The sequence below is a fragment of the Oncorhynchus gorbuscha genome, linkage group LG04 (assembly GCF_021184085.1).
Source record: "Oncorhynchus gorbuscha isolate QuinsamMale2020 ecotype Even-year linkage group LG04, OgorEven_v1.0, whole genome shotgun sequence".
Taxonomy (NCBI): Eukaryota; Metazoa; Chordata; class Actinopteri; order Salmoniformes; family Salmonidae; genus Oncorhynchus; species Oncorhynchus gorbuscha.
Window position 1 is genome coordinate 53,849,112 of NC_060176.1, and position 15,066 is coordinate 53,864,177.

The following is a 15,066-nucleotide window of genomic DNA, read 5'->3' on the forward strand; positions in this document are numbered from 1 at the left end:
TCAATCTAGATTTCATCAGACCAGAGAATCTTGTTTCTCATAGTCTGAGAGTCCTTTAGGTGCCTTTTGGCAAACTCCAAGTGGGCTTTCATGTGCCTTGCACTGAGGAGTGGCTTCCGTCTGACCACTCTACCATAAAGGCCTGATTGCTGGAGTGCTGCAGAGATGGTTTTCCTTCTGGAAGATTCTCCTATCTCTACAGAAGAAATCTGGAGCTCTGTCAGAGTGACCATCGTGTTCTTGGTCACCTCCCCGACTAAGGCCCTTCTCCCCCGATTTCTCAGTTTGGCCGGGCGGCCAGCTCTAGGAAGAGTCTTGGTGGTTCCAAACTTCGACCTCTGACATGCACTGTCAACTGTGGGACCTTATAAAGACAGTTGTGTGCCTTTCCAAATCATGTCCAATCAATTGAATTTACCACAGGTGGACTCCAAACAAGTTGTAGAAACATCTCAAGGATGATCAATGGAAACAAAATGCACCTGAGCTCAATTTCAAGTATCATAGCAAAGGGTCTGAATACTTATGTAAATAAGGTATTTCTGTTTTATTATTTTTATTATTCCGAAACATTTCTAAATACCTGTTCTCGCATTGTCCTGATGGGGTATTGTGTGGAGATTGATGAGCAAATAAATTAGTTTAATCCATTTTAGAATAAGGCTGTAATGTAACAAAATGTGGAAAAGGGGAAGGGGTCTGAATACATTCTGAATGCACTGTATGTTACCCGACTACACTATTTTATCTTGATACATTAAAAATTACATGCGGTGTTAATCTTGACATGGTTACATGCCTATAATACCCATTGTAGTGTGCGTAGGTCACAAGCCCATAGGAAGTCAATAGTTACTACTGTTAGCTAGCCAGATAGCCACAAAGAATTGTTAGCTAGCTACCCACAAAGAATTAACATCTACCTTGGATAACATTGGTTTTAGGTGATTTTTGCCTGTTACACTATCTGGTTAGCTTCATTACAATGATTCACATATAGCTAACTGATAGTTATGAAGTAAAACGTTTGCTTTGTGTATATCTTTTTTAGTCTCTATTTCCATTGTCCTGGCTAGAAAGAAGACGGGTGTTTCTCAACATGCATACTACTGTGCTCCCAGCACACAAATTGGAGTATGGTAGGGCCGGAGAATGAGTCCAAATCAAAGTATACGAAACGGACCACGGAGGGCACTTCATATTGAGAAACACCTGGAGCTCACCTGAAGTCTTCTACAACCTGGGCCTGTGTGTCCGCGGTGCCCGACACAGAGAAGGCCCTCTGGGCATGAGGGTTGAGGTGGGGAGGTATAGGCCTAGAAGGCGGTGGCTGGGGCACTGAGGCTGCCCTCATTGAGATGGGGTTCCGGGCCCCAGGGTGGTGGCCTGGGACTTTAGGGCCAGCCTTCAGAGTGGTTTCAGTGTACCCCATGGGCTCTCCAGGCCCCCCAGGGGGCTTGGCTGCCCCGGGCCGCAGGGGCTTATGATGGCTGGCCCCAGCTGGAGCATCAGGAATGGATCTGTCCTGGTTAGCCTCTGTGGGGTCAGGTGTGGGCTCACAGACGTCTACAGAGCCCTCTACTCTGGGGGTCCTCTGAGGCCGTCGAGGCCGGGCTGGGACTGACGGTTGAGGAGCAGGAGCATTGGCGCAGGGTTCAGAGGTTGGCGTTTCTGTGCCTGGAGGTGCTGCTGGAGTGGGGGTTAAAACCTCTGATAGTCCAGATGGGTTCTCAGGGTGGGGCTGGCTTTGGTTCTGGTTGTCTTGATCCATCTCCCAGAAGCTCACTGAAAAACAATAGCAGGGGAAAGCCATGTTCACCATATTAAAGCCATGTTCACCATATTCCATCAGTGTGCCACACAGTATAGACAGACTAGATGTTAAAGAAGCAATCGGAGACAAAAGTTCCAAATGTCTGGTGAGGGTGGGGAGGGTTATCATGTGCTCACACTGACTCAGCTGTTCATGTGATTGAACAGTTCACATTCCCCCCATTCCTAGGCTGCTCTGGCAGCATAATGCCAGCCCTGAGTGTTTGGCTGTCTGTCCTCTCGTAGGCGACTGAGAGCGTCTGAAACAGGTAATTAAGAGAGAGAGTGAGGGAAGAGAGACAGTGAGAGAGAGAGAAGGGTGAAGGTGTTTATTGAGAGCGGAGCATAAAGGGGAATAAGAGGAAGTGGGTGGGGAGGAGAGGGAGAGACGCAGCAGGTGATGAGCAGAGGGGGTAGAAATAGGAGAGAAAAGAGAGATAGAGCGCAAAGGAGGGGTCACCCACTTCACACTCTTATTAATACCCTCCTACACTTCACACCTCACACAGGTCTTGGACCAACTCAGAAATAGAATGAGGAGAACAAGCCAGGCTTATCTCAGCAGCTCTCTTTGTACCTGAGCCACCTCGTCTGTCATTCCCCCGGTAACCACAGAGACAGTTCATATAAGCTCAGAACACCTGATAGACACAAGTCACAGAAACCACTGTAGGGTCTGCAGCAAACACAACCTTATAGCATGGTAATAACAACTGAGAGAGGGGGGGGGCACGTGGAGTATGAGCCAGCCTCTGGCCTGTGAGTGCCCCTGGGCCTGAGAAAGGTGACTCATGACAAGTCTGGGACACTGGCCATGCACATAACTCAACCACTGTGAGGAGAGACGCCATCTCTCAGACTGGACCAGGAGATATAAGGAGGGCTCCTCTTGAATGCCAAGACTGCTGGGCATCCAGCCAACGCAACATCACCTCATCCTCTATAAGGTATATCTGAAAGTACTGACACTATACTGTATCTATATTACAAAGCAAATGCCAGTGCAGTGTAACAGAACAATCTGGGAATAAAAAAAGAGAATAACCCTTTTTGGTTCCAGGTAGAACAATTTTGGGTTCCATGTATAACCCTCTCTGGAAAGGCTTCTTCATAGAAAAGAAAAGGGGTTCTACCTGGAACCAAAAAGGGTTATTATGTTAATTTAGATAAATTTAGATTTTGTGTCACAGATTTACACACAATACCCCATAATTTGGAAATAGCTTTTTAGACATTTTTGACTAATTAATAAAAAATGAAAAGCTGAAATGTCTTGAGTCAATAAGTATTCAGCCCGGCCTTCCGGGTGGCGCAGTGGTTAAGGGCGTAAGGGCGCTGTACTGCAGCGCCAGCTGTGCCACCAGAGACTCTGGGTTTGCGCCCAGGCTCTGTCGTAACCGGCCGCGACCAGGAGGTCTGTGTCCTAGATATCCTTGCCTCATCGCGTACCAGAGACTCCTGTGGCGGGCAGGGCGCAGTCTGCGCTAACCAAGGTTGCCGGTGTTTCCTCCGACACATTGGTGCGGCTGGCTTCCGGGTTGGATGCGCGCTGTGTTAAGAAGCAGTGCGACTTGGTTGGGTATCGGAGGACACATGACTTTCAACCATCGTCTCTCCCGAGCCCGTACGGGAGTTGTAGCGATGAGACAAGATTGTAGCTACTAAAACAATTGGATACCACGAAATTGGGGGATAAAAATAAGTATTCAAACATTTTGTAATGGCAAACCTAAATAAGTTCAAGAGTAAAAATGTGCTTAACAAGTCACATAATAAATGTGTGCAATAATAGTGTTGAACAAGATTTTTAAATGACTACCTCATATCTGTAGCCCACACATAAATGATCTGTAAGGTCCCTCAGTCGAGCAGTGAATTTCAAGCACAGATTCAACCACAAAGACCAGCGAGGTTTTTCAATGGTTTGCAAAGAAGGGCACCTATTGGTAGATGGGTCATCAACAACAAAAAAGCAGACATTGAATATCCCTTTGAGCATGGTGCAGTTATTAATTACACTTTGGATCGTGTATCAATCAATATACAACAGTCTCTACAAAGATACAGGCACCCTTTCTAACTCAGTTGCTGGAGAGGAAGGAAACCGCTTAGGGATTTCACAATGAGGCCAATGGGGACTTTAAAACATTTGCAGATTAATGGCTGTGAAAGGAGATAACTGAGGATGGATCAACAACAATGTAGTTACTCCACAATACTAACATAAATGACAGAGTGAAAAGAAGGACGCCTGTACAGAATACAAATATTCCAAAACATGCACCATGTTTGCAATAAGGCACTAAAGTAATACTGCAAAAAAATGTGGCAAAGAAAATAACTTTTTTTCCTGAATACAAAGCATTATGTTTGGGGCAAATCCAACACAACACATCACTGAGTACAACCTTCATATTTTCAAGCATGGTGGTGGCTGCATCATGTTATGGGTATGCTTGTCGTCAGTAAGGCCTAGGGAGTTTTTTAAATAAAAATAAACTAAATAGAGCTAAGCACAGGCAAAATCCTAGAAGAAACTTGGTTCAGACACGAGGAGACAAATGAACCTTTCAACAGTACAATAACCTAAAACACAAGGCCAAATATACACTGGAGTTGCTTACCAAGATGACATTTAATGTTCCTGAGTGGCCTAGTTACATTTTTTACTTTTAGAAAATCTATGGCAAGACTTGAATGTGGCTGTCTAGCAATGATCAAGAACAAACTTGACAGAGCTTGAAGAATTTTTAAATGAATTATGGGTAAATATTGTACAATCCAGGTGTGCAAAGTTCTTAGAGACTTACCCAGAAAGGTGATATTAAAATGTATTGACTCAGGGGGTTGAATAAATATCTAATTCAGATATATTATGTGTTTTATTTTCCATTCATTAAAAATATATATATACACTACCAGTCAAAAGTTTTAGAACACCTACTCATTCAAGGGTTTTTCTTTATTTTAACTATTTTCTACAATGTAGAATATAGTGAAGACATCAAAACTATGAAATAACACATATGGAATCATGTAGTAAATAAAAAGTGTTAAACAAATCAAAATATGTTTTATATTTGAGATTCTTCAAATAGCCACCCTTTGCCTTGATGACAGCTTTGCACTCTTGGAATTCTCTCAACCAGCTTCATAAGGTAGTCACATGGAATGCATTTTAATTAACATGTGTGCCTTGTTAAAAGTGAATTTGTGGAATTTCTTTCCTTCTTAATGCATTTGAGCCAATCAGTTGTGTTGTGACAAGGTAGGGTTGGTATACAGAAGATAGCTGTGTTTGGTAAAAGACCATGTCCATATTATGGCAAGAACAGCTCAAATAAGCAAAGAGAAATGACAGTCCAGCATTACTTTAAGACATGAAGATCAGTCAATAGGGAACATTTCAAGAACTTCATTTCTTCAAGTGCAGTCGCAAAAACCATCAAGCGCTATGATGAAACTGGCTATCATGAGGACCACCACAGGAAAGGAAGATACAGAGTTACCTCTGCTGCAGAGGATAAATTAATTAGAGTTACCAGCCTCAGAAATTGCAGCCCAAAATAAATGCTTCACAGAGTTCAAGTATCAGACACATCTCAAAATCAACTGTTCAGAGGAGACTACGTGAATGAGGCCTTCGTGGTCAATTTGCTGCATAGAAACAACTACTAAAGGACACCAAGAAACACAAGCAATGGACATTAGACCGGTGGAAATCTGCCCTTTGGTCTGGAGTCCAAATTTGAGACACAGCCGTGTCTGTGTGAGAAGTGGTGTGGGTGAACAGATGATCTCTGCATTGTGTATTTCCCACCATAAAGCATGGAGGAGGAGGTGTTATCGTGTAGGGATGCTTTGCTGGTGACACTGTCAGTAATTTATTTAGACTTCAAGGCACACTTAACCAGCATGGCTACCACAACATTCTGCAGTGATACGCCATTCCATCTGGTTTGGGCTTAGTGGGACTTTAATTTGTTTTTCAACAGGACAATGACCCGACAGACCTCCAGGCTGTGTAAGAGCTATTTTACCAAGAATGAGAGTGATGGAGTGCTGCATCAGATGACCTGGCATCCACAATCCCCCGACCTCAACCAAATTGAGAGGGTTTGGGATGAGTCAGACCGCAGAGTGAAGTAAAAGCATTGGAATTGTAAGGGTTCTCGTCCTCCTCTTCTGAGTAGGAGTAGAGAGAAAGATCGGAGGACCAATGCGCAGCGTGGTAAGTTTCCATAATGTTTTTTAATAAAGACAATAGAACACTCGAATAAAACAACAAACGATGACGTGAATATACAAAACCGAAAACAGTACCGTGTGGACCAAACACTCACACAGAAAACAAACACCCACAACTCAAAAGTGAAACCAGGCTACCTAAGTATAATTCTCAATCAGGGACAACAATTGACAGCTGCTTCTGATTGAGAACCATACTAGGCCGAACACAGAAATCCCAAATTATAGAAAAACGAACATAGACAACCCACCCAACTCACACCCTGACCATACTAAAACAAAAGACAAAACAAAGGAACTAAGGTCAGGACGTGACAGGAATTCCTTCAAGACTGTTGGAAAAGCATTCCAGGTGAAGCTGGTTGAGAAAATGCCAAGAGTCTGCAAAGCTGTCATCAAGGCAAAAGGTGTCTGTTTGAAGAACCTCAAATCTCAAATATATTTTGAATTGTTTAACACTTTTTTGGTTACTACATGATTCCATGTGTAATTTCATCATTTTGATGTCTTCACTATTATTCTACAATGTAGAAAATAGTCCAAATAAAGAAAAACCCGTGTAGGTGTTCTAAAAACCTTTTGACCAGTAGTGTATATGTAATTCTTCCACTTTGACATTGCAGAGAATTGTGTGCAGATCGTTGACAAAAAATGTACAATTAAATCAATTTGAATCCCACTTCATAACACAACAAAATGTGGGAAAATTCAAGTGGTTTGAATACTTTGTTATCTGCTCTTAAAATATGTTACAAGACCTTCTGGATGCAGGGTTGTGACCTTGATGCAGAGTTGATAGTGGAGCTACAGCTCCTGGAGGTCAGTTCAACTCACGTGACAAGTCCCCCTGAGCTGTACATGCATGGTAACATTTTGTTTTGTATGTGGGACAATAGCTTGGTTCCCTGGGCACATGCCTATAGTCCATGTATGGTGTTTTTGTGGAGGAATGCGGAGGGGGGTGTCTGGTGATTTGGCACAGCATCCCCAGGCAGGCTGGACAGTACCTACGATGACAACATTCAATGTCTGTCAACCGTGCATATACAGTAGCCTATCTCATGTTTGTTCCTTTCCCATTTGTACACATATCCTCTGGTCCTATCTCCTTTACCATGCCTTAACCCCTCCCCCCTCTTCCATTTTACTTCCAACGTCTCCTCTGCCGTCATTGTTCGTCTATATCTCACACACACTGTATCTCTCTTATTTATTATCCTCTATTTTGCCTCTTCCCTGTCTGTCTAATTCTATACCTAAAATTACCCTACGCTCTTCCTCTGCCTCTCAGTCTCTCTCCACGCCAAGATGACACATGTGCTGTGCACTCGGCTGGCTGTCACAGTCCCGATGGCCGCTTTCACATACAGCTAGAGATAACTATCAGCAGCCAAAGGAGGAATGGGGGATGAGGTCTGGAAATAAATGCTGGATGACTGAAAAGGGAGTATATGGGAGGTAGTGGTAGTATGACTGCTAGTGAGCAATACAGAAAGTAAGAAAATCTGAAATTGTGAACATTATTTGGGAAAAATGTATTCATAGTAACTAACAAGTAAAGGAATGGTATTTTATACCTTACACCCCCCTGCGTATTTATTTGGACAGTGAAGCTAAAACGTTGGTTCTATATTCCAGTATTTTGGATTAAAGAGCTAATATGAGGCAACAGTCCAGAAGGTTGCCAGTTATTTGATGGTATTCCCATACATATCTGTTTTGCCGTTTCATTTATTCACATTGATGCACTTTTCTCTCTTCGTGTATTCTGACCTTGAATTTAAGCATGAGAATAGCATGCTATTCACCAGCTATTCGTTTTGGGTGATCGAATCAATGAAGGTGTGGCTGAGTTGTGTCTACAGATACGCCATATTATGACCTTGACGTAATTCCCTAAAAATTCCACCACCTTTAAGCGCAAGGAAACTATTAATAAGATCTTGCGAACCTACCGGTTCCAAGTGGAAAAAGCTGGAAATAACACCATTCTTCTATACGCACTGTAATTTACAATTTGATAATAGCTATTGATAAGAGCCAGGTAAATTAGTCATCAGTTTGGATAAGGGAATTGTAAATATAAATGACACTTGTTTTATATCTATTTTACCTTATAATCGTGAAATGGCAGAAAATGTGAAATGTGAAAACTGAAGCATATCAACATATCAACTTTCCCACAGTAAAGTTTATGAAATGCTGTGCCACTTGGCAGAATTTAAATTGTACGGCCTTTAAACTCGCAGGGATGGGCACTCTCGAATGACTCAATTATAGGCTACCCCGACTTTCTCGGTTTCCTATTTCTATCATGTTCCATATTAGCCAATAACAGAAATCGACAGTCAGTAGGCCCAATAAACATACACATTCAACAGCTAATTTACTGTTAGTTCGCTTCATTTGGTAACGCCTACATTATAATTACATTTAATTACATTGTTTCGTTTACCTTCATTTGCTTCCTCTGTAAACGCTGTCACCGCGGTGAGGTTGTTGCTGAATATCATTAGTAACAGTTGAAATGTAGGCTAATTAAATCGTTATGGAGCAGAGCGATGATCAAGTCGTAACAGTTTGAACCCAACACATGGCGCAATACTTGGCGATGTCATCACCCAGTTCCATAGTTGAGCAGGCAACAGATGAGGGTATAGGCTACAATTATACACTTTTCTTCCCATTATAATTCTACAAGTTTGTACACTAATCTTCCAACAATGCCATGGGTTGAAAAACTGAATGTGGCAACTTTCAGGATTAATCAAACCACTCTATTTTTTATTAATTCATATATTTAGTGTGTAAAGGCTCTACAAACCTGTTTATGATTCAGAAATACTTTCCTAACCTTAAATAATCTACAAGATCAGAGTATTTTTTAAATATACCAATTGGTGCTGAAACAGAGAGGAATATGCATATATTTAGCTAGCTCCCTTTCATTGATCTATAATATTCTGAACACCTCTCGAAAGAATCTACTAAATATTATAGTATATTCTACGAACCTGTAACCCGACACATTGACTCGGTACCGGTACCCCTGTATTTAGCCTCATTATTGTTAAACTTTTTTTTAAACTTTAGTTTATTTAGTAATTAACTCTATATTCATAAAACTGCATTGTTGGTTATGGGCTTGTAAGTAAGCATGTATTCGGCGCATGTGACAAATACAATGAGATTTTATTTGAGTCTATCGACAAAATGTACAACTAAAAAATACACCTTATTTAATTTAAAGATAAATGTATTGAAAACCCTATTGATCGGAAAACTCAATGAAAAAAATCTGTTGGCCATCTGTTGGAAAGGTCTTCAGCAGTTGAAATACATTTATTCAGAGCGTGTAAGGTAGCCACACCTGCAGAGAGTGTTACACGACTGAATAAGGGAAGTCTGAATACCAAATATCAAATCAAATTCTATTGGTCACATACACATGGTTAGCAGATGTTAATCCGAGTGTCGCGAAATGCTTGTACTTCTAGTTCCGACAGTGCAGTAATATCTAACATCTATCTAACGACTACCTTATACACACAAATGTAAAGGGATGAATAAGAACATGCACATATAAATATATGGTTGAGTGATGACTGTGTGGCATAGGCAATATGCAGTCCATGGTATAGAATACAGTACATGCATAAGAGATGAGTAATGTAGGATATGTAAACACCATTAAAGTGGCGTTATTTAAAGTGACATCTTCATTAATCCATTTATTAAAGTGGCCAGAGATTTGAGTCTGTATGTTGGCAGCAGTCTCTCTATGTTAGTGATGGTTGTTTAACAGTCTGATGGCCTTGAGATAGAAGCTGTATTTAAGTCTCTCAGTCCCAGCTTTGATGCACCTGTACTGACCTCTCCTTCTGGATGATAACGGGGTGAACAGGCAGTGGCTTGGATGGTTGTTGTCCTTGATGATCTTTTTGGCCTTCCTGTGACATCGGGTGCTGTAGGTGTAATGGAAAGGCAGGTAGCTTGCCACCGATGATGCGTTTTGCAGACTGCCCTACCCTCTGGAGAGCCTTGCGGTTTAGGGTGACGCAGTTTCCGTACCAGGCGGTGATACAACCTGACAGGGTGCTCTCGATTGTGCATCTGTAAAAGTTTGTGAGTGTTTTCGGTGACAAGCCAAATTTCTTCAGCCTCCTGAGGTTGAAGAAGGCGCTGTTGCGGAGGCCCTGGAATGCAGTTTTAACCAACTATCATTCAGGATTAGACCCACCCGTTGTATAAATGACCAATATACCATGGCTAAGGGCTGTTCTTATGCACGACACAACACAGAGTGTCTGGATATTAGCCATATATTAGCCATATACCACACCCCCTTCGGCTTTATAGCTTAATTATAAACGCCTTCCTTCAAACAGGATGTGGGAAATCTGAGGTTTGTCATTTTTGAACTCAGCCCCTATCGAATACACAGTGGGATATGGGTCATTTTGCACTTCATAAGGCTTCTTCTAGATGTCAACCATCTTTAGAACGTTGTTTCAGGCTTCTACTGTGAAGGGGGGCTGAATGAGAGCTGTTTGAGTCAGAGGTCTGGCAGCAGCCTCGATCTCAGTCACGCGCGTTCACATGAGAGGGAGCTCTCGTTCCATTGCTTTTCTACAGACAATGGAATTCTCCGGTTGGAACATTATTGAACATTTATGATAAAAACATCCTAAAGATTGAATATTTATAATGATATTTCTGATTTATGTTGACTACACAATATGGCGGATATCTTTTTGGCTGCTTTGTTGTCTGAACGCTGTACTCAGATTATTGCATGGTTTGCTTTTTCCGTAAAGTGTTTTTGAAATCTGACACAGCGGTTGCATTAATGAAAAGTGTATCTAAAGTTCCATGCATTACACTTGAATTTTCATCAACATTTATAATGAGTACTTCTGTGAATTGATGTGGCCCTCTGCAAAATCACTGCATGTTTTAGAACTACTGAACGTAACGCACCAATGTAAAATTAGATTTTTGGATATAAATATGCACATTATCGAACAAAACATACATGTATTGTGTAACATGAAGTCCTATGAGTGTCATCTGATGAAGATCATCAAAGGTTAGTGATTAAATTTATCTCTATTTGTGCTTTTTGTGACTCCTCTCTTTGGCTGGAAAAATGGCTGGGTTTTTCTGTGACATGGGGGTGACCTAACATAATCGTTTGTGGAGCTTTCGCTGTAAAGCATTTTTTGAAATCAGACACTGTGGCTGGATTAACGAGAATTGATCTGTAAAATGGTGCCTATGTCACGCCCTGACCTTAGAGATCCTGTTTATGTTTCTATTTTGGTTTGGTCAGGGTGTGATTTGGGGTGGGTATTCTATGTTATATTATTTGTATTTCTATGTTTTGGCTGGGTAGGGTTCTCAATCAGGGACAGCTGTCTATCGTTGTCTCTGATTGAGAACCATACTTAGGTAGCCCTTTCCCCCCTGTCTTTGTGGGAAGTTAACTTTGTTTGTGGCACATAGACAATACAAAACAACCATGAAGCTTAAGGGCTATTGTTTTTGTCGGTGTCATCCTAAATAGAAGGAATATGTACGCTCACCACGCTGCGCTTTGGTCTAGTCCTTTTGAAGGCCATGACAGCCTAATACTTGTATGTTTGAGAAATTTGATTTATGCGATTTCTGTTGATTTATATTTGGCGCCCTGCAATTTCATTGGCTGTTGGTGAAGGGTCCTAGCCAGGTTAAAAGCTGTGGTTCGCGCTTTCAGTTTTGCACGAATGCTGCCATCAATCCACAGTTTCTGGTTAGGGAATGTTTTAATAGTCACAGTGGGTACAACATCTCCGATGCACTTGCTAATAAACTCACTCACTGAGTCAGTGTATGTGTCAATGTTATTGTCTGAGGCTATGCGGAACATATCCCAGTCCATGTGATCGAAGCAATCTTGAAGTGTGGAATCTGATTGGTCAAACCAGCGTTGGATAAACCTGAGCACAGGCGTTTCTTGTTTTAGTATCTGCCTATAGGCGGGGAGTAACAGAATGGAGTCATGGTCAGATTTTACGAAGGGAGGGCCTTGTATCCATCATGGAAGTTAGAGTAGCAATGGTCAAGAATGCTACCAGATCTTGTCGCACATTCGATATGCTGGTAAAATTTAGGTAACCTTATTCTCAGATTAAAAGCCCCAGCTACAATAAATGCAGCCTCAAGATATATGGTTTCCAGTTTACATACAGTCCAGTGAAGTTCTTTCAGGGCCGTTCCTGTATGTTGTTATGATTGCACCATGAGTCGTTAATCATAAGGCATACACCCCCGCCCTTCTTCTTACCAGAGAGATGTTTGTTTCTGTCCGAGCGATGCGTGAAGAACCCAGGTGGCTGTACCGACTCTGACAACATGTCTCGAGTGAACCATGTTTCCGTGAAACAGAGAATGTTACAATCTCTGATGTCTATCTGGAAGGCAACTCGTGCCCTAATTTCATCCACCTTGTTGTCTAGAGATTGGACATTGGCGAGTAATATGCTCGGAAGCGGTGGATGGTGTGCTCGCCTTCTAAGTCTGACCAGGAGGCCGCTCCGTCTGCCTCTCCTGCGGCGACAACGTAGTTTTGGGTCGGCCTCTGGGATTTAAATCCCATGTCCAGAGAGGAGGTCCAAACACAGGATCCGCTTCGGGAAAGTCGTATTCCTGGTCGTAATGTTGGTAAGTTGACGTAGCATTTATATCCAATAGTTCTTCCTGGCTGTATGTAATAACACTTAAGATTTTCTGTGCTAACAATGTCAGAAATAATACATGGAAAAACAAATTACTGCATAGATTCCTAAGGACCTGAAGCGTGGCGTCCATCTCTGTCGGCGCCATCTTAGAAGTGCGTAGGAAAGGCGTGCTTAGGAAAGGTGTAAATGTCCTAGGAAATGCCAAATACAACCGTGAAATGCTTACTTATAAGCCCTTAACCAACAAAGCAGTTTTCAGAAAATAAGAGTTAAGAAAATGTTTACTAATGTCTTTTCTCCTGAGGACTACACATGGGCCTGAATAGATAGGCTCTGACTGACAGCAGGTACTTCTCATTGCACACACGTTCTACAGGGAGAGAGAGAGGAATGATTTAATAATAGCCAATCTGTTATGATGTTTACATGCACCTCCATTGAGAGAGCAGGAGCAAGAGTGACAGCGAGAGCAAAAGAGAGGGAGTGCGTACAGCAAACAACACACAAGAATACAGCACAAATAAGTATAAACAGAATTTTAAACTGGATGGTTTCAGCTCTGAATGCTGATTGGCTGACATGGGTATTTATTTCTACTGTTCTAATTACATTGGTAACCAGTTTATAATAAGCAATAAGACACCATGGGGGTTTGTGGTATTTAAGTGATAATACCCGAGAAGCCGGTGTTTGGAGGATATATTGGCACGGGTGTTGTTAGGCCCGAGGGCTGGCGACCGAAGACGTGGGCCATTTTTGCCACACCTCATGTGTCTCCCGGTCACAGCCGGCTGCAACACAGCCTGGGATCGAACCTGCAACTGTAGCGACATCTCAAGCACTGTGATGCATGCAGTGCCTTAGACCGCTGCGCCACACTGGAGGCCCTGGAATGCGGTTTTAACCAATTAGCATCCAGGATTAGACCCACCCGTTGTATAAATGACCAATATACCATGGCTAAGGGCTGTTCTTATGCACGACACAACACAGAGTGTCTGGATACAGCCCTTAGCCATGGTATATTAGCCATATACCACACCCCCTTCGGCTTTATAGCTTAAATATAAACTGGTTGATTTAAGCACTGAATGCTGATTGGCTGAAAGCTGTGGTATATCAGACAGTATACCATGTATTTAACAAAAAAAATACTTTTTACTGTTCTAATAAAATTAATTGTGTGCCGCCCCAAGGGTCTCCTGGTCACGGCCGACTGCGACAGAGCCTGGACTCTGACCTGGATCTCTAGTGGCACAGATAGCACTGCGATGCAGTGCCTTAGACCACTGCGCCACTCGGGAGGCTGAACCAGAGATATTCTATAATGTTGTAAATGTATCCTCCTTCGTTACAAGACCCCAGGCTGTACCTCGTCTCACTTAACTAGTCTAACTAGAACCACTGCATGCAGTCCTGACAACTATCAACATGACTATCTGAAAATTAAAGTGAGTAGGTATTCTATAACCGAGAAATGGAAGAAACGATCCTCAGTAGGCTTTGAGAAGCTGGTATACTTTGGCTGGACAGAGTAGTAGAAGACTGCTCATGATGTTAACTGTGAAGGACAAGTCATGTCTGGGTAATAGGATTTGGTCTTTATGCAGAGGCACCGTGTCCGATGCCAGTCACCTGATGGAATCCAACAAATTGTACCGGATGGTGTCAAAATATAAGATAAAGGGCTCCAGTCATTAAGGAGAATCAGTAGAGGCAGAACACAAGGAAGTTGTGCTTGGATGACTGGAACATTAGACAGGCTCCATGGATCTGGACGACTAATGCCTGCATGTGGGTGAAATCAAAGGCTTCTGCAATCTTAAAGGGAAGTCAATTAAATACCCAAGAGTTCCTTCTTGCCCTGCTGCAATCTTTTAAAATTAGAAATATGAATTCCCTTCAAAAGGCCTTGCCAGAGGATATAACAACACAACATGATTTGGGGTTTTGGGTTTGTGATAGTGTATGAGAGTGAAGGGGGGGTGACTTCATAAACTGGACACTACAATTTAACTGGTGGGCCTGTGGTTACAGGAGCAGGATTGGATAGGCACAAAATATTTTGGGTCTCGTCTTGAACAGAAATTAGGACACATACTCAAATACTTTATCTCTCTCTCTTTAGGCAAATGGAGACGTATAGGTATATCTCTCTAGTCACCCCCAAAACCAATTATTTCTTTGGCCGCCTCTCCTTCCAGTTCTCTGCTGCCAATGACTGGAACGAACTACAAAAATCTCTGAAACTGGAAACACTTATCTCCCTCACTAGCTTTAAGCACCA

At 42.2% G+C, this 15,066-nt stretch overlaps 1 protein-coding gene across 3 annotated transcripts in view; it reads right to left on the minus strand.

Annotated features, from left to right (window-relative positions):
- Positions 1 to 15,066, minus strand: part of LOC124034287 (phosphatidylinositol 4,5-bisphosphate 5-phosphatase A-like) — a 38,623-nt gene that overhangs the window by 15,024 nt on the left and 8,533 nt on the right. For 2 of the 3 annotated variants that reach the window (XM_046347269.1, XM_046347267.1), the window contains exon 2: positions 1,224 to 1,785. In XM_046347269.1, the coding sequence (XP_046203225.1) occupies positions 1,224 to 1,771 (548 nt within the window). In that variant the 5' untranslated portion in view covers positions 1,772 to 1,785. Of the gene's footprint in view, positions 1 to 1,223; positions 1,786 to 8,515; positions 8,652 to 15,066 lie in introns of those variants that run through there. The other variant, XM_046347268.1, reaches the window with a different exon arrangement.